The following is a 24709-nucleotide window of genomic DNA, read 5'->3' on the forward strand; positions in this document are numbered from 1 at the left end:
ATAGTATGTACCTACATCATAAATAAACATGTTTTGCATCGTGTATATTGATAGGAGAATATGATTTTGGATATTTTCGATCATTACGTGTTACAAGATGTATCAGATTAAGTTTCGAGGATTGAAATCTACCCTCTTCCTCAGGTGTAAAAATCATTATTGTGTATATTGAATATTATAAGTAAGGAAAACTGTACACTAGGAAATATTATTGATGATAGAAAAGCGGTATATACAAAGTGAATAAAAAGTCAGGACCCCTCTATTTTTTTTGAAAGTTTATATAAAGAGATATCATTTGAGCAGTGGTAAAATCTGGAAAGGAAATTTTATTTGATGATTTTGATAATTTTTTGGGTCTCCCAAAAAGTGGGATTTTGGGGGAAACTAGAAAATAAAAATGTACACCCCTCAATTTGAAGAGCATACCCAAAATTAAAGAATGATGAAAACCATAGATCGCTATATCTTTTCCATCAAAAATAGTAGTTCATCAACATTTTAATGGGTTTTATACATAAATTCACAAAACACCAGTAGAAAATGTTGAAGATTTAGGAAACATGATTGTTGATGCCTGATACCAAATACCACTTCAGACTTTTCAAAACGTGAGAGGAGCTCACCCTACGCTTGTGTCACTGCCAAATAGTAAGAGGACTTCAGTTCTAACATTTGATTTAACTTGGTAATTTATTTAAATTATTGTTCTGGTAACACTGATTATTACTTTGGATGGAATGAGATATTGATCTCTGGTTTTTGCCATTCTTTCAGTTTGTTTATGCTGTTCAAAATGAGGGTTCACTTGAGAGGGGTTCACCTTTGAAATTTTTGAGTTGCCCCCAAAATCCTGCATTTTTGAAGCACACAAGCAATAGTCATAATCAACAAATGAAACTTCCTTTCCACATTCTGCCACTAACCAAAGAATATCTCCGTATATAAACTAAGAAAAAAATAGAGAGAGGGTTCTGACTTTTTTCGTCCCATATAATATACCAGGTGTTTTAAAAGTCCCACTTCCTATTAACTATTCTTATGATTAGAGATGAAGTGTTACTTTATGAGATGTGAATATGACCAACTGAGGAGTTTTTTTTAACAGAATATTAAAAAAGTCTTGCGCGGTCTTGATAGTTCCCAAAAAATTACAGGTAAAGCAATAAAACTTGGTACATTATTACTGCACCTATAAATCTACTTTTTCAAGTACTGTAACTACAATTTTTTTGTCTTATTAGGAGGATAGCCCGCTAGGAGTCAGAAGGAAATCTTAAATAAGAGCATAGGCCGAGTAGTACTGGTTTAAAGTTTTAAACATTTACTATATAGGTCCTATTCTAAATGGTTTAATATTCTGGACTTGGCTTAAGTTGTGAAAATTAAACTTAGTAAATGAATAGTGGACTTAAGAAATAGTTTTTCTTTAGTATATGTAGCTCAAGATGTATGTTGCTAATAAATAATATTAAAATACTAATAGAAAAAATTAACATTTACTTGTATCGTATAGAAATAATTGTGTTGATTAATGCCAACAATTACATGATAGTAATATCATAGATAAAGAAATATGTTTTTATCTATGGTAATACATTCCTACAGAGGGATTGATCCAGAGTTGGGTGTATTGGTGGCAATCTTAACTTTAGCCTCATAAAACAGTGTTAAACCATAAACACTTATGACCTTAATTTTAGTCAAAGAATTATTGTAGATGTCTTGTTTTAAAGATTTAACTATCCAAATGCTTTTATTTTTCAATATTTTATAATTTATTGAGAAAAATGCTAAAACTGTTATACTTCATTGTTTAAATAATCAAAAAGTATACTCTTTATATAAAAATAAACTTTGGATCATTATTAATTATATCTTTAAAAGGGCACATTGTTGCTAGCCATGCACCTGAGGCTCTGCTTTTAACATGTCGATAAAATTAAAACTCTGTTATGAATAGAAACTCATCTCAAATTCATAAATATTTCACTTTAGTAAGTTAGATAGTAATTTCTGAATGTTAATGAATTGTTAAATATCCGGTCATCTTTTAAAGCTAATGGTTTATAATGTGCTGTCAGTATAGATTTTGTTATGGAGAAATCTCTAAGAACTTGTCTATTTTGTGTAATGTTACTATATACTTTTCATTGGAATCCTTCGTTATTAGTTATAAATATTTTCACTTGAGGCAGATATTTCTGTGTGGTGTATTACCAACACCAATGGCTTCTTGTAACTGATTATTCTAAACACCTTTAGAAAAAAAGATAGCAGAGTCGGGTCTCGATGTGTAAACAATGATATATACAACATTGCAAAATTACATGTAATATTTTAATCTTCACCCAATCTTGAGGTAGGACAGCAGTTCTCTAACTGAGAAACCACGGATTCAATTTCTGGATAGGTAAATAATAAATGTAATGGGTTAAGACCACGCTTTGTCATGCAGCTTTGGATATTGATGTTTAGACAATATTGTTAAAAGTAGCAAAAAAAGTATATATGATGCGTAGTATGAAATGACAACTTTGAAAAACTTCACATTGTGTTAATTCTATTGTTTACCACTCTACAGCAAATAAACTGTAATAAATGATAATGTAGATGTAAAATGATAATAACATAATATAGGGCATGTTATTTGTAACCAAAAGGAAAATGGAAAAGCCCTAAATCTCCATCCTCGAATTATGACTGTGGTGATCTGAAAAAATGAAACTGTTTCTCTATATATATATCTCTGAGAAATGTCCAAAGTTGGGGGTCAAAGCCGTATTAATTTGGAAATGGTACTATCTTCAGAAGTAAAGATATTTTAGAGTTAAAAAAAGAAGTTAATCAACTTAAAAATGAATATAGATTAGCGAAAAACAAATAAGATATAACGAAAAACTCTTGGCTGCATGATGAAGTTATTACATCATACTTTGACATCCTCATGATAAAAATTATTGGAAATAATGATTCAATTTACTTAATGAATCCTGCCATTACTAATGCAATAAAGAATCTTACAGAATTTGAGACATTGCTGGATCATTCAGATTTACATACAAAAGAAATTTTAGTTATGGCGGTTAATGGTTGTATGGACTTCAAACCGGAGAAGAGAGTTCTCACTGTAGTTTTCTGGTAAACATGGCAAGAAATAGTAAACATGGCAAGAAAATGAATATTACTTTTTCTAAATTAGATGCTTTTGACTGCATAAAAATCATTTTTTCTTGGCTTCTATTGCTGAAAGTAGGCTGAATATGAGTAGAGAGGTTCTGCTGTCTTTTATGGTGGATACTAATTTGTCTTCCAATAACAACTTGTGTGATTCATAAACACTCAGTGATAACAACATGGTGACCAGAAAGGTCTTGACTGTGCATGATGAGGAAGAAGAATGGGTAGAAGTCAACAAAGGAGGTAAAATGTGTTGTTGAAGCGAATAAATCTTGTCTTCTGATATAAACAATTGTCATTCAGCGGAAATAAGTAACAATTATAATGTCTTGTCAGACCTTTCTGAAACTGAACTACCGTGTATGACACAGGATGCTTGTATACTTCAAACCTTAAAAAATCTGCAACCAAGTTCAAAAATAATTTGAAGAAGCGATTAAAACCTACAAAGAAGAAAAGTAAACGACACAGAATAATGATGTTGGCTGACAGCCATGATCGTGGATCGTGGATGTGTCGCTCTTCTGCAGGATCAGCTTGGGGACCAGTTTGAGATCTCTACTATATTCAAGCCTAAAGCTGGTTTCAATCGATTTGAGTCGCCATCTACAACACCACCCGAAACAAATACTGAACAGAATTTTTTAGAACAGACAATAAGTCAGAGATTATAGTTTAGGATTATTCTGGTCAGTTAGCTAATTCAAGTTCAAATTCAATATTTAAAATATGTTACTGGAACATCCAACATTTTGTTTAACAAGTTGAGAAATTGATATTAACATTAAAGATAAATAATGTAGATATTATATGCTTAGGTGAAAATTAGAGTAGAGTCTGAATTCTCTTCTATTAACTTAGCAGAATATAACCTAGTAGCATCTTACTGTAGGAAGAACTGTGCCAGAGGAGGTTCAGCCATTTATACTAAAAACAATCTAGATAGTAGAAATTTTAGTCAATTTGATTTTCTTGCTGAAGATAAAGTTTTTGAAGTATGTGCCTTGTCAATTTTTATTGATGGGTCATTTAATTATTGTAGTCTCCCTTTACCGTAGACCTGATTCTGATTATTTAATATTTTTTAATAAATTAAGTGAACTGTTCAATATTTGTAATAACCTCACAGCCAATATAGTTCCAGGGGCTGATTTTAATATTAATTTTAGGAATTAGACAGACGCTTTGACTATAAATGTGTGTGACCATCATGCTTTGGTGCTAGAGAAATAACCAGGAATTCACTTAGAGGTATTTTTGTATTTTTCCAAGTAGAATTATATGCTATGCCCACTGATGTAACTCACCACTAAGCGGCGCTGCAAAATATAAAAGTTACCAAAGCGCCTGCACATTATAAACTGCAACTACGTGACAGTTACGTGTATTAAATAGCCAAATACTATTTGAAGGCGCTAAGTTTTGATGTACATTTTGTCTTTAAACCCTCCGAGTGGCGGTACTTTTTTCTCTAAGTGGCGGGACATTTTTACTGATTTTGTATGTTCGCAAAAGAAAATTTATATAAAATCCTGAATATTATATAAGTATGACATATCATACATCGATTTAAACTTTATAACACACAGAGTAGAATGGTAATAATATGAAACACTTACCTTGGATTGGTGTAAAAAACCAATGGGTTGAATTCCAAAAATAAAAATTCAAATTTTTTTGTTTTATATTAGGCTGAGTAAATGTTCCTAAACTTAATTTTTTAACACAAATCCAAAATAGCCATTTTGTTTAAAATTTAATTCTGAACAAAAATATGTATCCGTTATATGTATTATTCCTAAAAACAACGCACTATTTGCTGATCGAAACTTTTATGTACACGTTTTTTTTACTGCATTTTAGTCAGTATCAGAGCCAACCTCATTCCTCATCATTCTTCCTGGTTTGAGAGGCCTCCAATAATGCTCCAGGTAAGGGAAACACTCCCTATGAACCCCAAAATTACAAGTTGGGCACCAGAAGTGACTTTTACCCCCTTTTTTGGTGTGTACACACACTGCACAAAGTCTGGTAAATAAGCAATCCCGTGAAGAAGACCTACACTTGGTCCAGGAGGTAGTACAGTAGGTGGATGAACCGTTTGTAAGAGTTCCATTAGTACCAGCATATCTAAATACTATATTAAATTAAAGTTTAGAATCTGGTCTTTCTAACCATACCTAATATATAGCGTTTAAGTCGCGGCATAACATCGGAAATACCGGAACAATAGAGGCTTGTGTTAATAGACGCTAGAGCGTCTTTGCCACTCGCGAACGAGATTTAATAGACGCTGCAGCGTCTTTCACCACTCGGAGGGTTAAAATAAATTTCTACTTGAATTTAGACCACTGAAGCTTGAGTGTTATTCCACTTTATAATAAAGTACATGTACGTGTATAATGGCTATAAACATACACTTTTGACAGATTTTCTTGATCGTGGCAACAAAGTAAACCTACATCGGCGTTGGAAATATAATTCAATTGAACCAGAAGTGCAAAGCTTACCGTGCGAAGCCGTGGGAAACAGCTAGTGTTTTATAAGAAAGTCATATATTTGATGTTTGCAACAAAGCATAAACAAATTATGAATTAAAACTGGTAATCAATTATTGTTTTTGAAATTTATTTAATGTAATTTTAACTGTTTTAAAGTAGTAAGTTAAAAATAAAATATGATGAAAATATTAATATAATATACCAGTTACTACTGTATAAAGGTTGTAATGTAATATAAATAAAATTAGTAAGTCATAAATATAAAACACTCATTATTTATAATTATGAAAACACAAGAAAAGAGGTTAATTTATCATTACTGAAATAAAATTACGTTGGACTTCAAGAACAAACAATGGTTGGGTTAGAAAATAAATGTACACACCGATTGACCATTTAAATAATACTGGTATATTCCAAATACAGTGCACTATGTTTAACATCTTATTATATTTTCTATGGAACCTTACTAGAAGAAAACACTTAACGAAAAAATGATAAAATAACACGCTATATTTACATCAAGTAACAATGAATAATCAAAACAAATATACAAATTAAAATAAACTATCGTGAACAAAATGGTCGAAATAAATGTTTAAACAATTTTCATTTGCGTTTCAAACGCCTTTTATCAACCAAACATATCAAACGCAAACGACATTAAACTAAACTATCGTGAACAATAAATGTTTCATTTGCGTTTAAAAATATCATTTTATCAACCACTTTATCACCCATGTTATCTTAAATTACGCAATGAAGTGTAAGCTTAATAATGCCACAATAAAAAATTCGGTACCGTGTCCGTCCGCGAACTGATTAATTGATATAGGTCAGAGGGGTAGATTGGGGAAAGGAGACAGGAACGCAGCGCATATAATGTAGTGATCAAGAAATTCAAACCATTCCTGAACTGGATTCGAAAACGAAATCCAACTGTTTGCGCAAACAGTTAACTTATTGAAAATTAGTCTGTAGAGAATTTAGTCTTAGAACTAATTAAAAATAACCGATAACAACAAATTACTTCTTCAAGTAGGGACTAATTCTGCACAGTCAGTTAACTTATGACTAATATAACTGGTTGCAACAAAAATAACCGACTAATCGGTTAAATTAAAATAACCGAACTAACCAGTTATTGTCATTCAGTTATTCCCAGCATTACAAATAACGTATTGTCAATTAAAAAACAAACTAACAAATGAGGTCAAATGACAATTTGTGCCAAAGTAAGTCAATCCATATTTAATATAATCACCACTATACTGTCTTATTGCAGTGATTTGGTAATTTCTAAGGGTAATAAAACAACATATAACTGTGCTGACTTACTTTGTATATTTACTGGTCAACAAAGTACAGTACACTATTAATAAACTGGTTATTGTTACTAAAAACTATGTTATTGTTAGTAAACGGTTTGTTTTATATATCTAAACGCAGAAATAAACAAGCTATAGTGTACCTCCTGATGTAGCTATATTAGTTAGTTTGTGATCAACTTTAAACTCGGGTGTCTAACTCTTTGATCTAAGAGTTAGATATCAATGTTTAGCTTTGATCTTGATTTATGCCTTAAGTTGTATATTTAACTCAATATTCTGTTCATTAATGTTATGATTACGTCATGTTTTAAAGTTAAGTACTCTATATTAAATGTGGAGAATTGCTTTATTACAGATGATTTTATTTATCCCTAAATAAGTTTCCTGGTTATTAGTGGTAGACCTCTACCAGGCCCCTGGACACCCCCTACTACTGAGCAGGGACATTCTATACCACGACCCCCTATGATTCCAGACACCCTCCAGCTGAAGAATCCTGGTTGCGCTCCTGCTGTAATACATTTTATCACTTTCTTTGGAACTTAATATTTTAGTTTTTATATATTTCTGAATTTTCATTCCAATAGTGTGCCGCCCCCAAGAAAGAAATTGTACGAGGTACCACAGGCTCAGGTGTTTCACTAACTCCACACTTGTAGCACTAGTGTCAGTCGTGGAAGTTCTGTCGTAGTTCAGATAAACTCAGATAGGTCGTGTACGCTTCTGACATTGGATTTGTATTTAAACTAGAAGTTACCTGCGGCGTTACACGTAATTTCCTGTTGGGTGTCAGGAAGGTCATATCCATACACTTTTTAAATAGCATAATTAAATATTCTTAAGACAAGTGTTGGTCATTGGACGATATTCAAACGTCCATTTCAGAATAATTAAAGAACAGTGTTTTGGCGCCCTAAATTCGGCGAGTGAAACAGTTTTCAACAGAAGCACTAAAATAATGTAAATTTCTCTACAAGATTCCATAATATTTAAATGAACAGGTTCAACAATTTAAGTTACACTTGAACTATTTTAGGCCAGTAGAAAGGAATCCAAAAGTCGAAATCCGTAGTTTTCCTAACGAAAGTACTTATGGTGTAGTATGACGAAGCCCTATAATAATTGTTATTCCGAAGTAGGCATGTTTATGGTACACATTATTTCCATTGCTCATGGTTAAGAACTTCAAAAGTTAAAACAAAATTATAACTGGATCTTATTCAGGTTATGCACGTAAAGGATAACATCTGGTTCAAATGAATAATATTTCAGACGCCATAGTAGTTTACTTTGCTGCCATGATCAAAAGAATATATACATATACATAAGTAGGTCTAAAAAGCCTACTTGAATAAAAAAAACCTATATTTCTGGCCCATTTAATTTACTTCAAGTCTAAGGGATTTCCAGTACCGTAAAAGTGTTTGACTTGATCAATAAAATTTAAATAGGCTATACGCTGAGGGTTATTAGGTTTAAATAGGTTTATTTAAGCTAAAAAGCTCAACTGCCTGTCATTATAATATACTTCCAGCCTAACGTATTTCCAGTGTCACAGAATCTTGTTACTCCGATCAAGAAAATATATACATACAAAAAGTCTCCTTCGGTTAGAGGAGAGACTACTTCCATTCGTAATAGGTCACTTTAGGTATAATGTATTTCGAGTGGCGCAGTAGCGTTTGCATTGTTGTCCCGATCAAGACAATGTGTGTGTGTGTGTGTGTGTGTGTGTGTGTGTGTGTGTTTCGGTCAAAAAGTTACTACTTTCGAGCATTGTAATCTACTTCCGGCCCAGGGTATTTCCGGTGCCGGTAGTCTGTTGAGAGTATAACAAGGTGTATCACATGTCCCCCTTTTAGGACATAGAAAAACCAAATACATTACAGTTTTTCCAAAGAATGCACCCTATTTCTATATGAGGTTGAACTTAATGATAATCCTTTTGTTTTTCTATTTAAGTGATGAGGCACGTGTGTCAAATTGCATCATTGTAAGACATCTGGAAGTTGAAAAAAAAAACATAAATATGTTTAGTTCTTCTAGGGATGCAACTCCGTTTCAACCTCTATGCATAGTTGTTGATCTTCATGAATATGTTTTATTTGTCTGTTGAGATTACCTGTTGAGACATCTGTATTTAAAATTTCATCGTCTTAGGCCTTCGAGGATTAAAAAAACAAAATTTTAGTCCTTATAGGGATTGCAAACCTATTTAAACTCCTATGGATGGGTGGTTGTTTTTCATAAAAATGCTTTTGTTTTTTTTCAATTTAAGAGGTTTGAGATTTCACTTTTATAGGACAGTGGTAAGTTGAAAAATAAAAATATGATTCTTATAGAGGCTACAAACCCTATTTAAGTTCCATGGGTTGGTGGTCTGCATTAAAACATCTTTTATTCTGGTGTGAGCATAAGAGACGTGTGTGTTTCAAATTTCATCTTTCTAGGAGAGTCGGATGCTGAAAAACAAAATATTGTTTTTCTAGATGGTTTAACGCTTAGAGTGGTTTCACTTTTTGAACAGTATTTAATTTGTCAGTTGAGAGCATAAGACACGCGAGTGTCAAATTTCGTCATCGAGGAGATGACTAACAAAATGTAGTTCTTCTAGAGGTTGTAATACCCATTTGAAACCAAATTAATTCAGTTTTTTATCTTCAAGTCATAAGGCGTACATGTAAAAAATGTCATTGTGAGTTGTCTGGAAGTTTGAGAATTAGTGATGAGTGAGTAGATGCCCCTGTATATATATATATTACATGAGTTTTGCTTCTGCTAGAGAAATAATGCCTTTCCTATAATTTTTCACCGTCGATCTCCTAAATAGCAAATATAATTACCAGTTACGGAAATAGTTATAATTTAACAATAATTTTGGCATATTGAAAAATGTAAAACTCGAAAACAACGAACTCTTTACATATGGTATAACTTCAATTGGACCAAAAGGAAGCGATTATCAGTTTCAGATCTTTAGATATGTTGAATTTTGGACGTTGAAATGGCGTTACATTAAAATGGAGATTCACGCACGTTTTTATGAATGGCCTCATTAAAATACACGTCAAGCATTTTGTGTCCGTATCCGTGGATGTAGTTGGCTTTCACTCATAATATCGGTCTCGGTAATCGGCGAGTAAGTATGCGGTCACAAGGCTCGATCAGTGGATTTCATTTCAATGGGAATCTCCCTTTCACATTTCCGGGAACGTTTAACTTACCTCTGTGAATTAGAAGAGTATTATATATTTTGTTTTCATCTACAGCCGTGCTTTAATCTCTTTTTAACACGATTTTATTATACAGTTTTACAACATTTTAGTAACAACTGCTTGGAAATGAGCAACCATCTGCCTTCACGGTTCACCTTAGAAATTATATACACAGATATTGCAAGGTATATATAAAACATTATAATGAAATGATAACAGAAAAAATGTATTTTGATTAAAAGCACAAGGTTATTTGTTTAAAGAATTTCACCACCAGTTCCTTCGACTCGCCTCAGAGCGCAGCCAATTCCTCAGAATCACCCCAGAACGCCACCAGTGGGAAGGCCTCCAGTGGGAAGTCCTCCAAGGCCTCCAGTGGGAAGTCCTCCAAGGGCTCCAGTGGGAAGGCCTCCAGTGGGAAGGCCTCCAGTGGGGAGTCCTCCAAGGGCGCCACCAGCTGCTCCGCCGAGTCCTCCCAGGGCACCGCCACCGACTCCGCCGATTCCATCAGGGCCAACACCACCGGCTCCTCCAACACGTCCCAATCCGAGCACCTCCGCGCTACCGTGCAGCTCCACGCCGTCCTCGCTGATCCTGCCCAGCCCGTGAGTGGAGGCTACTCCGGGGACTCCAACAACTCCTCCTCCCAGCACGCCACCCGCTGTGTCTCTCGCGGTTCCCAAGTCAACAAAGCCGGGCGCGCCATAGGCTACGCCGACAGCCAGAGCCAGGAGCTAAAAAACATAACAGGCATGTTAATGATGTCTATAGTGATATAAATTCGTGTAATATCTATTCACCAGCAGAGTGGTGGGGTACTATGGAAAGTCGTAGTTTTGGCTCAACAAGTCTACGGCTAGAAAAGTGATCTCAAAATTTACTTGACAATGCAATGAACAGAATTGTTATGTCTGGCATTGATTCTTTACGAACTCGCAATTTACATTGAAATAATATTTCCCTTCAACCAGTGTTTCCGATATTTGGGAAATACATCAAGGGTGCACTCGTGGAATAGTAAGACTATATTACATATAACAAAATCAAAGACTTGCTAATGTTGGGCAAACAGTAAAAGAGTATAACTTAGATAGTTAGGAGAAAAGAGAATTTCTAAACTTTTCTTAAGATTCTTAAAAATCTTTGTATTATAAAAAAAACAAAGAATTTGATATTTTTGTAAATAAAAAAATACCGACCTGATATTAATTTCCTACAGGACGTACAAATATAGTTCCTTTAATTTGTAAATAAATGTATTATAACTTATGCTTGATTGTTTTTAGTGCACAAAACAAGTATCTGGAGCAGTTTTAAAGGAATAGCTTACTTACAGTGTTGCTGCATATTTTAAACGAAATAACTTGTTTAAAGGTGTTTAAGTACAATTTGCCAATCGCAAAAAATTCAATATAAATTTGTGAGATATGTAATTTTTATTTAGAGGTGGCCTTCGGTAATTCCTTCGGACCTCAAAAATTGTATTTGCAGAATGTATTGCACTTTTAAATAACTTTCATATTATTCTATATTGTCATTAATATTTACATATATTAATGATCGTATGCAAATATAGATTTATGTTTAATCACACATTTATACCATTTCCCCCATTTAAAAATGCTCTATTTTTTCTTTCTTACAATTTAAAATAATAAATTAAGAATCACCAAAATCGTTCAAGTTGTTCCAAAAAATAAAGAAATCATTGAAGAAGTTTGAATATACAAAATGAATAATTTATTTATTGAAGTACTGTTTTTTTCGCATTCAACTACTAATGAATGTTCAATGTAGTAAGAAAGAAAACTAATACATATCATAAACATTAAAAATATTACTTTAGAAGTTATAAAATTTAATCAAATCTTAGAAATAAAACTGAATTGCAAAATGTGTTGTTAATCGTTAATCTTGAGACTCTTGTGTGTAACTAGACCAACTCGACTAATTCTTTTTGAACAATATTTATTGAGATCCGAGGAAGGTTTATATGAAGAGAAGGAGTAGAAAAGTTACCTGGTAAATATTTTGGAATTGAGAAGAAAGTAGTATTTATGTTTTATAATTGAAACTAAACAGCTTCTGTCACTTTCAGCTAAAGTTTGAAAAATCGCTGAACCATCTATTTATATTTAAATTTAATAAAATATTAAGTATACAGTGCTTGATCAGTTGTGTAATGTAGATGCAAATAAACAGTTAATATCTAAATTTTAAACTTAATGTACTAAGCTGTGTATTTTTTCACAAGGCCACTTCAAACAGGTGGGTTTCCTTTAAAGTTTGATGTGGAGCATTAACAATGGCTTATGAAAAACAGAGAAACGAACACTAACATGCCTCAACGATATATTCTTTCCCAAACTATAGTTCGAAAAACAACAAAACATCTATACCACACCTTATTAACGATTATTTTGCAATGTTAAATCAACTAAATAAGGATTTTCCCCTTATACCGTAATTATATAGAACGTAGGTAGGTTTTCCCCCTAGTTCGTAATAGACTCCTCAGTCCTACATTTGTATGTATATTTTCTTCATCGGTACGACAAGGCAAAGTCAACTATGGCACTAAAATTATTTAAAAATGAAAGTAAATTACAAGAACAAGAGGTAGACGACACTTTTTGACCAAAGTAATTTTTTTTGAGACCTGTGCATTTTTTACTTGATCAGGATAACAAGGCAGGCTCAGCTGTGATGTTGTAAATATAATTAAATTGAACCAGAAATGCTCCTTTACATGCAAAACACGATATAAGAGTTAGGTTAAACTTTGATACGGTCAACCATGAACACTTAAGCAATTACTGCCCGTTTTATACCCACAACGTTTGAAACATTCATAGGGCTCCATCATATTACATTATAAGTGCTTTAGTATAAAGACGATTTTGAAAATTGCTAGAAATGCCAAAGCAACAGCTAGTTAGATATACATTCAGTTTTAATGTAAAAGTTTCATCTAAATTCTTGATTTCTTAAAAAGAATTTCAGTCAAATATGAGAAAATATCAAGCTGAATGAGCATCCCGTCAACTTAAAAGTACCAAAGTACCAATACTTACGATGAGAACACACTTGACCATTGTGAGCCGGTGCTGTGGATCGGTATCGCCGCACTGCTGGGTGTTGGTTTATATAGGACCACTACACTTGGCCGCTGACCTCTCTATCATACCTTACCAGATATAAGCTTAACATTTCGGGGATCACGAGGTCATTTTTTAAGCCCCTCTATCCACGAGTCTAATTCAATATATTTGTTTCTTGCACTATAAATAGAATGTCACACTACATGTATAAACATGACGTTTTGGAATTCCAGTGACTTGCATGATTCATAGGCAGACACTTATTCACGAATTGCAATGTAATCTATAAAATCTAATGTGAATTGATTTATTTTATAAGTTTTTTTGGCAGTTTACTACTCAGCTACAGGTTTTCAAATAAAGATGGACAATAAAAGGTAAATTAACTCTGAAAGGTTAGCTTTATTTAGCTTTTACTTAACTCTCCCCTGTTTTACCAACGAGGTCATTTTTAAGCCCCTCTGTCCACGAGTCTAATTAAATATATTTGTTTCCTTGCACTATAAGTAGAAAGTCACACTACATGTATAAACATGTCGTTTTGGAATTCCAGTGACTTGCATGACTCATAGGCAGACACTTATTCACGAATTGCAATGTAATCTATAAAATCAAATGTGAATTGATTTATTTTATAAGTTTTCTTTGGCAGTTTACTGCTCGGTTACAGTTTTTCAAATAAAGATGGACAATAAAAGGTAAATTAACTCTGAAAGGTTAGCTTTATTTAGCTTTTACTTAACTCTCCCCTGTTTTACCAATATTACATTCATAGTTGGAGTCAAGAGTGGAATCAATTATTATTTGCGCTAGTATTGCTAGAAAACAAAATTAGAGGGTATCAAAAGGATTAAAATTATGAAACGATAATTTTTCTGAAATCAAATTTTTCTTAGCCTGACACCTAAAACCGCCCGACAGACACGTAAATAATTTTTGTCATATCACATCCAGACATCTCAATAAAGACCTGAAAGTCCACCTCTTTCCGCCAAATAGTCGGTTTTTATAGTTAAATGACGCCTATTATTTACTAAGAAAAATACAATCTGAGAAAATATAATCATATTCAAACCCTTTCCATACCATCCAAATCTGACCTACGCCAAAACCAGCGCAGTTGACAATTCCTTTCTCAGGAGGAATTCTTCTATCGAAATCAGGTTGTGTGCTTATACAGTGCAAATTGGTTTTAGGCTCCTGGATTATCAGTTATCATGTATATAATATCAGTACATTATAGAATACTTCAAGCTACGTTTTCCTAGCTCCGCGACTGGACTTTTTGCGCTGCGTGCTCCGTGCTCCGTAACTGACGAAACCACCGGATCTCTGTAAACCAGTGGAGGTGTCTTCCTAGCTACGCGTTGCGTGCTTAAGCTTTAACCGCGCTGCGTGGTATTTGCTGCGCGACTGGGAGCACTGCCTCGAGAGCAGTCAATCACGCACCGCGCAGCAGGGCTGACGACTGTGTGTATATTATTATATACACTTTCAAGTTAACTTGAACAAATTTAGATGAATCAAATTAATACTTATAGTGAACAGATGAGATAATGTACAAGTTCTACTGATGGTAATACAAATCTTTAAATTTGGCCTTTTTAAACCTGAGGTAGTGAACATTAAAATAAATAAACTCTCTTCCCCTTAATTACTAAGCTACAAAGTTTGCTCACATTACAAAGTTTTTTTTTCTTATACAGAGTTTTTATTTTATTTGAGTAGTAAGCTCCATTAAAGTAATCAGTAAAACTGCTTCTTACTTTAAACCCTTCTGCTTTAGCATAGCCTCCAACATAAGCCAAAGGGATCATGTTTTGTGTAGGAAGTTCGTGCTGCGGATGAGTCACTGGTCCTTTGGGGTTGCGTGCAATAAAGTCATCCCTGATCCAGTTATGAAGACAGCAACTTACGAATATGACTAAGTCGACTGTTCCTGATTTCAAGTTTATTGGTGTGAAAAGAATTCTGAAAATGTGACACAAAATACCAAATGCATTTTCAGTTATTCTTCCAGCACGACAAGTGGCGTAGTTAAAGTGTCGTTTATGAACATCTGCGATTGCTTGTTTGTGCGTGTAGGGTTTCATGACATGATTGCCCAGCTTAAATGCTTCATCTCCTACTGCAACAAATGGTAGCTTAATTTCAGAAGAAGGTAGGTTTTCAGGAGGTGGGAAAATAGTTCCTTCTTGAATCAATTTCCCCATTTAAGATTCCAGCATCTCCTTCTTTGCCGTATGCTCCGACATTGATCAGTACAAATTTGCAGTTTGCGTCAGCCATAGCATACAATACAATGGAGAAAAAGTTCTTAAAATTGTGAAAAAGGGATCCTGAATGAGCTGGTGCAACTATCCTCACGTGTTTTCCGTCCATTGCAGGTATACAATTTGGGAAATCTCAGTTGACTCAGAATTCTTCGTCTTCCTATTTCCAATCAATCTCCGATGGTGGTGGCAAATGCAAATGTTCTATTTTGTCCTTTACAACTGTCAAAACATCTGGGACAAAATTTGATATTGTAGACGCAGAAATTCTGTATTGAAAAGCCAATGATCGGTATGATTCTCCCGTAGCCAGAAACCTGGAAAAATAGAATTGTATAAAATTTTATAAAAGAGTAACAGCAATGTCGACATCCTCGTCCATTTCCTCGTCTGCGAAGAGCAATAACTTTGCCAAAACATTCCTTTTCCGGTCCATATCAATGAAAACTGTACATTTCTTCAAAAGATGAAACTGGGCGAGGAGAGAGTTTAAGTCGCGCGTTACGCTGCGTAAAATGACAGATCGTAGGAAAACACTTTTGCGCTGCGCAGTATTTAAGTGCGCTTCAACTAAACACGCTGCGCACTTGGCCTTAATTACGTAGCACGGAGCAAGCCCAGTCGCGGAGCTAGGAAAACGTAGCTTCAGCTGTAAAAATGTAGCTTTACAGTATCTATCTGAATTTGTAAATTGCAATAAAATCGATTGGAAGTATATTCTAAGAGTTTAAACAAGAACTTTTGACTCATCGACCACAAGATTTAGGTAGATTCCCTTGCAGTTCATAATACTAGTAAATTAAAACTTTCGCCACTGAACCACCTGGTTAAGTAAAATCTACAGGATTGTACAATAAACTAACACTGAAACACCTCTCATGCCTGTAACATCTGTCGTCTTCTAGGAGCTCTCAAACTCTATGAGCTCCAGGCCACTGACACATGCCGACCTCTGGAAGGTTCCGGCACTAGGATGCCCCGATCTCTGGAATTTCTCGGCCTGTGAGAGCTCTCGGCTACTAGGACCTTCTGGCTTCTGGCAGGCCTCAGCTTCTAGGACATCCTAGCATCTTGCAAGCCCTGGCCACTGGAAGCCCCGTTATCTGGTAGGCTTCACCTCTAGCAGGCTCTGACCTTTAGTAGAAACCAGGCTCTGACACTCACGGTGTCTGGGATCTCTCAACATCTAAAATCCCTTAATCTAAAATCCCTAAATGACCCTTAGGAACTCTAGGGCCTCCCGGACTGTGGCAGACCCTCGCCTCTAACATTCTCCGGCCTCTGTTACCTTTCGATCTCTTGCAATTCTTATATTCTGAGAGCTCTTCGACTCTAGAACCTCCCGGCCACAGCAAAGTCCCCGTTTTCGGCAGCATTAGGAGTTTGGCATGTCCCGGCCTCTAGCATACCTCTGGTATCTGGCACCTCTCTTCCTCTGGGAGCGCTCAGACTCTAGAACCTCCTAGCATCTGGCAGGCCTATAGTTACGGTAGATGACGATTATGGTGATTATATTCTCATCCCTTATCACTATCATTATAGTTACGGTAGATGACAATTATGGTGATTATATTATCATCCCTTAACACTATCACTGTAGTTACGGTAGATGAAAATTATGGTGATTATATTCTCATCCCTTATCACTATCATTATAGTTACGGTAGATGAAAATTATGGTGATTATATTCTCATCCCTTATCACTATCACTGTAGTTACGGTAGATGACGATTATGGTGATTATATTCTCATTCCTTATCACTATCATTATAGTTACGGTAGATAACAATTATGGTGATTATATTATCATCCCTTATCACTATCACTATAGTTACGGTAGATGACGATTATGGTGATTATATTATCATCCCTTATCACTATCACTATAGTTACGGTAGATTACGATTATAGTGATTATATTCTCATCCCTTATTACTATCACTAAGTTACTGTATGCTGACATCGTTAATGTTCCGTGTCGTCCTCAACACCTGACAACTGCCACTGTATGGTAGATAAAGATTATGGTGATCATATAGAACGTACGTGTCAGTTTTGGTTGAAATCGATCCAGTCACAAGATGTTCTGAATAATTGTACACATTTTAACCTAAGACTCCGCCCTTGTTTTACAGGGCACTCCACAACCATCCTTGTTTAGCATTTATCATATAGAACGTTCATGTAAATTTTTGTTTAAGTACATTCAACCGCAAGACGTCTACAATATTCGAGCATAAAACTATTTAGACTGTGGACTTCACCTCCGTGGCTCCAAAACCTGTTATGGGCTATACTGGACTATTTCTTGTACTATAGAACATTTTTCATATTTGGCTAAAATCCGTCTAATGACAAGGCGCCTAGCGTAATTGTTTATAAAATGGTTTTAACGATGGGGCCCAGCCAACTTGTCTCAAAAACGTAAAGGAACCGCGTGAAAGATACACATTTAGTATGTAAAACGTTCATTCCAGTTTGATTAAAATCCATCCAACTAAAATATCTCTACAGTAGTTATGTACAAAAAGGTTTTGACCATGGACTCTTTGTTTCTTTTCAGAGCTCCATGTTAAAATAGTGAGCTTTAAAATTTGTTTTTCTATTATCGAAATATTTAATGAATTATTTAAACGTTATGTATCTGAAATAATAATTTGGAAAACCACTTTAAACATGTAATTCACCTTCAAATTGTATTATAAGTTGGTTTTGAGAATTGCTGTTAATTGCACCACGGCATATAAACTTTTGAAATTGGAAAATCAAATTTTTATTGTAATGCACATAATTAGGAAAATAAAATAGGAAACAAATTCAGATTTATATTTTGTTTATATTAAACTGTTATTGAGACAATTAAGTTTAAAGACGATGACCGTCCCTTAGCGGGTTGTTGCCATATACAGGGTGATTCATGAAGTTCTCCCCCCACTTCTACAGCACATTGTACTAGTAAAAATAATGAAAAAATGTTATATAAACATAGTTCCGAAAACGCTTCGTTAGCGAGTTACAGCTAGCAAAAGATTTCGCCTGAATTCCTAGGTTAAAGAGTAAATAAAGCCATACTGAACTTTTGGAAAGGTTAATTAAGTAAGAAATATCGTGGATTCTTATGTATTTTTACCTGATAAAGCTAATAAAATAGGTTTCAGAACTGTACCTGTAGTAGTTTTTGAGGGATTCAGGGTTAAATGCAAAAAATTGGGGCACGAAACAATGTTTTTTTTAAGTTTGATGTACAATAACTTTGTTAAATTGGTAATAAATACATAAAATCCAAACAAACATTAATTGTAGAGAATTTAATTCTGAGAAAATTGATATAATCAAAGTCTAAAATAAAACAGAAATAAGTACCAAAAAATCGATTTTATTCAGTATAATACATTACTAGCTGTAAAGAAATACCGTACGGTATTTAGTTAAAATAAAACAAAAACAAAATGATTTGTTCCTTAATGATGGGATAAAGTGAGAAAACAAGATTAACCGTTAAATAAATTTGTTTGTAAATAAAAATATTATGTTTTTATTACGTTGTATTTTTTTTAAATAAAAATTTACATCAAATGTTCGAAAATAAATGAAGCAAACATTTTCCCATTATTTACTAATCATCGAAATGCAGTTTTTTTGTTTTATTAATTTCTAATTTGGTAATGCACGAATAACAGCTGATCAACAATGGTATTCTGTACTGTTACGTTAGAACTGTGTATTAGTGGTGTTTTTGCAAGCTACAGCAGGAGATCGGGTTCTGTGAATCGTGTTATTAAATGCAATTTTTCTGTGAGTTATAATTCGATTGTTTATTCAGCGAAAAAATGCCTTACTTATTTACATCAGAGGAAATACGCTGATATGGTTTTTTATTTTGGGTTACTGTAATGGTAATGCTAGAGCTGCTGTAGAAGAATATGAACTACGTTACCCTAATAGGAGGATTCCAGATACCAAAACAATTTCAGGAACTTTTCGTACTCTTTCGGGAAACAGGATCACTACCAAGTACTAGAACCAATTATGAACGAGCTGTCCAACTTGATGATGATATTGTTTATTAATGCTGTTCATCGCAGTCCAGGTGTAAGTACACGACGTATTTTCTAGGCGGATAGGAGTTTGGCAGTCAACGGTGTGGAGGTCACTTAATCGAAACAAATTTTATCCATTTCATAAAACAAAAGGTTCAACATCTACAGCTAGGGGATGGTCCGCTTCGCTTGGAGTTTTGCAACTTTTTGAATATTAATAAATCAACTCTACAAGCGTATTTTGTTTACGGATGAGGCACAATTCACTCGGGATGGTGTCAATAACTTGCACAATGAACACTCATGGGCAGAATAAAATCCACATGAGGTAGTGGAAACAGAACTTTCAACACCGATTTAGCGTCAATGGTCTGGTGTGGCCTTTTGCACAATCGGCTGATTGGACCTTTCATATTACCTGGACGCCTAAATGCTGAGTTCTATTTGCATTTCCTTCAAGAAGAGTTGCCGCAGCTGTTAGAGAAATGTTCCTTTACATCTCAGACAAAATTGTACTTCCAGCATGACAGAGCACCTCCCCACTTTTCACGTGCCGTTTCTGCTTACTTAAATCATCAATTTTCCTGGACACTGGATTGGTCGTGGAGGGCCTCACCCTTGGCCACCAAGATCAACAGATCTATCTCCATTGGATTATTGCATCTGGGGATGGATGAAAGACATTGTATACAAGACAAAAGTGAATTCTCGTGATGAATTAATTGCCCGTATTATGGATTCGGCTGTGCAGATACAGGGAAGTCCTGAAAAATTAAGAAACGCAACAAAAGCAATACACAAACGTGCTGCAAAATGTATTGATAATGATGGCCTCATTTTCGAACATCTATTATAAAAAGGTGCGTACGGTTGGCCCAACCTGATTAATTTTGCTTAAAAACTAGTAATTATTTCTGTTTTATTTTAGACTTTGATTATATCAATTTTCTCAGAAGTAAACTCTCTAACAATTAATGTTTGTTGATTTTATGTATTTATTACCAATTTAACAAAGTTATTGTACATCAAACTTAAAAAAACATTGTTTCGTGCCCCAATTTTTTTGCATTTAACCCTGAATCCCTCAAAAACTACTACAGGTACAGTACTGAAACCTATTTTATTAGCTTTATCAGGTAAAAATACATAAGAATCCTCGATATTTCTTACTTAATTAACCTTTCCATAAGTTCAGTATGGCTTTATTTTACTCTTTACCCAGGAATTCAGGCGAAATCTTTTGCTAGCTGTAACTCGCTAACGAAGCGTTTTTCGAACCTATGTTTATATAACACTTTTTTCATTATTTTTACTAGTACAATGTGCTGTAGAAGTGGGGGGAGAACTTCATGAATCACCCTGTATATGAAAGAGAAGCACATCACAGGTTCCAGACTGCCTCAGCAGTAACAGCTTTGACTAGTCTGAAACTAACAATAATTATTACTAATTAATTAAAATGTAAGCAACTTATGTAAGCAAAGAGTGGCAAATCATGCTTTACTACTGTACTTCTAGAATCTTCTAGAATAGTTGTAAAATTAAGACGTAGACTTTTTAGATAACGCTGTTGGCCGTAAAAAATTATTCATGCAAGACAAGTGTTGGAGGAAAAAATATATTAATAAAAATACAATAGGCTACAAATAAATCAGCTCAAAATAGGAATTAGCACGCTATAAATTATAGCTCAGTAGTATTATTGGTAACTATATCTTGAATTAATGGATAGAGTTTAATCCAAAATAATTCAACCATGTCAATTGGAGCCTGATAAATTGGAAGTCGATATAAATTATAACTCAGTAGTAAATAATACGTAACTATATAGTGAGTTAATGGAGTTAGAGTTTAATCCCAAATAATCAAAACATTTCATTTGGGGCCTGGTAAATTGGAAGTCGATATACATGATCAGGCCTTCCCTCAGCTACTCACGCTCATCGTAACGTAATGCTACCACGCATCTTTTAACAAAAAAAAAAAAAAAAAAAAAAAAAAAAAAAAAAAAAAAAAAAAAAAAAAGAGAGAGAGCCACGCCCGTTGCATTGTTCTTTCTCGAGAGTGCATTTGAAATTTACTACTTCATTTGATTGCACTAATTAGTAAATCATTGATATTACTCAAAGCGTTAAATCCACTCTATTTTAAGACTTTTATTTATTTATTACAATTGGTATTATACCAATTTACAAACAAATAGCATTAACAATTAATTATGTTACACATATTTCTGAAAAATAAGAAGAATACAAATATCAGAAGCAGTTTAAGCATGAGAAATAAACAAAATAAATATTATAGAACGAAATAGTAAGTTAACGAAGACAATACTAGACTAAATATGACAGTAACAACAATAGAATACAAATTTTGAAAAATAGCAAATGAAAGAACAAGTGTATAATAATAACAATAACAGCAACAGAGATCCAATAGCAAGCAATACAAGAATAATATTAACTAACAGAGGAGGCATAAAAAGAACACTTAGTAAGACAAGCAATAACAGGGAAGCAGGCATTAACAATAATTTAAATATCTTTAGGCTAGAAAATTAATTCACCTAAGAGAATTTAGTTTTGTTAGTTACTGTATTTTTGTTCTGCTACTGTAAGATAAGCTATAGTTGCGTTTTAAACAGTTTTTATTTAATAAATAATAATGAGGGAAGTTATTCTAGAACGCTCACATTGAACCTCTTTTTCGTTTGGTGTCTAACGAGTTTTACTCTGTTGATAAGTTATTATGAACTGCTGAGGTATCTAAAAGATTAATTTATTTTACTTTTACTTTTTAATGTTGGTGATTGGGCAGGGCAGGAATAAAAGAGAGAGTTAGGATTACAGTCCGTCTTCAGACAAAATGCAGACCATAATTAACATTCTTAAAGTAATACCGCACACAAAATAGGTTAGAATGATTACTCACTTTCAGGCCATTGGAAATGAGTTAAGCGTTGTATTTTATAATCTAGACATTTTAACAGCAATTCCATACACTGTGACGGATTTCGTTTCTCAAAGGAGATCACAAATGGACTCATGCTGTAACATTGGAATCATTACTTTACCAAACCCTCAAGTAGATGATGAATTAAAAACTTGTGTTATGATATATAAAATAAAAAAAACAAATCGAATTTCATAAAGAATATGAGGCAATACAACAGTAAAATAGCTTTCGCGTCACTCTCTGCTGTACAGAAAGAGATTCCACGAAATAGACCTAATGTTATAATACAAAGTTATCGGTATATTTCTGGTGTATCACCCAAAGTGGCGAGTTACATCAGTAAGTATATGATAAACAACAGTACAATAGCTTTCGCGTCACTCTCTGCTGTACAGAAAGAGATTCCACGAAATAGACCTAATGTTATAATACAAAGTTATCGGTATATTTCTGGTGTATCACCCAAAGTGGCGAGTTACATCAGTAAGTATATGATAAACAACAGTACAATAGCTTTCGCGTCACTCTCTGCTGTACAGAAAGAGATTCCACGAAATAGACCTAATGTTATAATACAAAGTTATCGGTATATTTCTGGTGTATCACCCAAAGTGGCGAGTTACATCAGTAAGTATATGATAAACAACAGTAAAATAGCTTTCCCGTCACTCTCTGCTGTACAGAAAGAGATTCCACGAAATAGACCTAATGTTATAATACACAAAGTTATCGGTATATTTCTGGTGTATCACCCAAAGTGGCGAGTTACATCAGTAAGTATATGATAAACAACAGTAAAATAGCTTTCCCGTCACTCTCTGCTGTACAGAAAGAGATTCCACGAAATAGACCTAATGTTATAATACACAAAGTTATCGGTATATTTCTGGTGTATCACCCAAAGTGGCGAGTTACATCAGTAAGTATATGATAAACAACTGTACAATAGCTTTCGCGTCACTCTCTGCTGTACAGAAAGAGATTCCACGAAATAGACCTAATGTTATAATACAAAGTTATCGGTATATTTCTGGTGTATCACCCAAAGTGGCGAGTTACATCAGTAAGTATATGATAAACAACAGTACAATAGCTTTCGCGTCACTCTCTGCTGTACAGAAAGAGATTCCACGAAATAGACCTAATGTTATAATACAAAGTTATCGGTATATTTCTGGTGTATCACCCAAAGTGGCGAGTTACATCAGTAAGTATATGATAAACAACAGTACAATAGCTTTCGCGTCACTCTCTGCTGTACAGAAAGAGATTCCACGAAATAGACCTAATGTTATAATACACAAAGTTATCGGTATATTTCTGATGTATCACCCAAAGTGGCGAGTTACATTCAGTAAGTATATGATAAACAAACTGTACAATAGCTTTCGCGTCACTCTCTGCTGTACAGAAAGAGATTCCACGAAATAGACCTAATGTTTATAATACAAAGTTATCGGTATATTTCTGGTGTATCACCCAAAGTGGCGAGTTACATCAGTAAAGTATATGATAAACAACAGTACAATAGCTTTCGCGTCACTATCTGCTGTACAGAAAGAGATTCCACGAAATAGACCTAATGTTATAATACACAAAGTTATCGGTATATTTCTGGTGTATCACCCAAAGTGGCGAGTTACATCAGTAAGTATATGATAAACAACAGTACAATAGCTTTCGCGTCACTCTCTGCTGTACAGAAAGAGATTCCACGAAATAGACCTAATGTTTATAATACCACAAAGTTATCGGTATATTTCTGGTGTATCACCCAAAGTGGCGAGTTACATCAGTAAGTATATGATAAACAACAGTACAAATAGCTTTCCCGTCACTCTCTGCTGTACAGAAAGAGATTCCACGAAATAGACCTAATGTTATAATACACAAAGTTATCGGTATATTTCTGGTGTATCACCCAAAGTGGCGAGTTACATCAGTAAGTATATGATAAACAACTGTACAATAGCTTTCGCGTCACTCTCTGCTGTACAGAAAGAGATTCCACGAAATAGACCTAATGTTATAATACACAAAGTTATCGGTATATTTCTGGTGTATCACCCAAAGTGGCGAGTTACATCAGTAAGTATATGATAAACAACTGTA

General features: G+C 34.2%; 1 protein-coding gene across 1 annotated transcript; it reads right to left on the reverse strand.

Annotated features, from left to right (window-relative positions):
• Positions 1–10432: 10432 nt before the first annotated feature.
• Positions 10433–13391, reverse strand: LOC124362483 (acanthoscurrin-1-like). Its single transcript, XM_046817026.1, has 2 exons — positions 13302–13391; positions 10433–10961 (listed from the first exon to the last, which is right to left on the reverse strand). Exons 1-2 carry the CDS (start codon positions 13320–13322, stop codon positions 10545–10547), a joined length of 438 nt encoding a protein of 145 aa, XP_046672982.1. The 5' UTR covers positions 13323–13391; the 3' UTR covers positions 10433–10544.
• Between the last annotated feature and the right edge of the window lie 11318 nt (positions 13392–24709).

Source organism: Homalodisca vitripennis, chromosome 5, assembly GCF_021130785.1.
Source record: "Homalodisca vitripennis isolate AUS2020 chromosome 5, UT_GWSS_2.1, whole genome shotgun sequence".
Taxonomy (NCBI): domain Eukaryota; kingdom Metazoa; phylum Arthropoda; class Insecta; order Hemiptera; family Cicadellidae; genus Homalodisca; species Homalodisca vitripennis.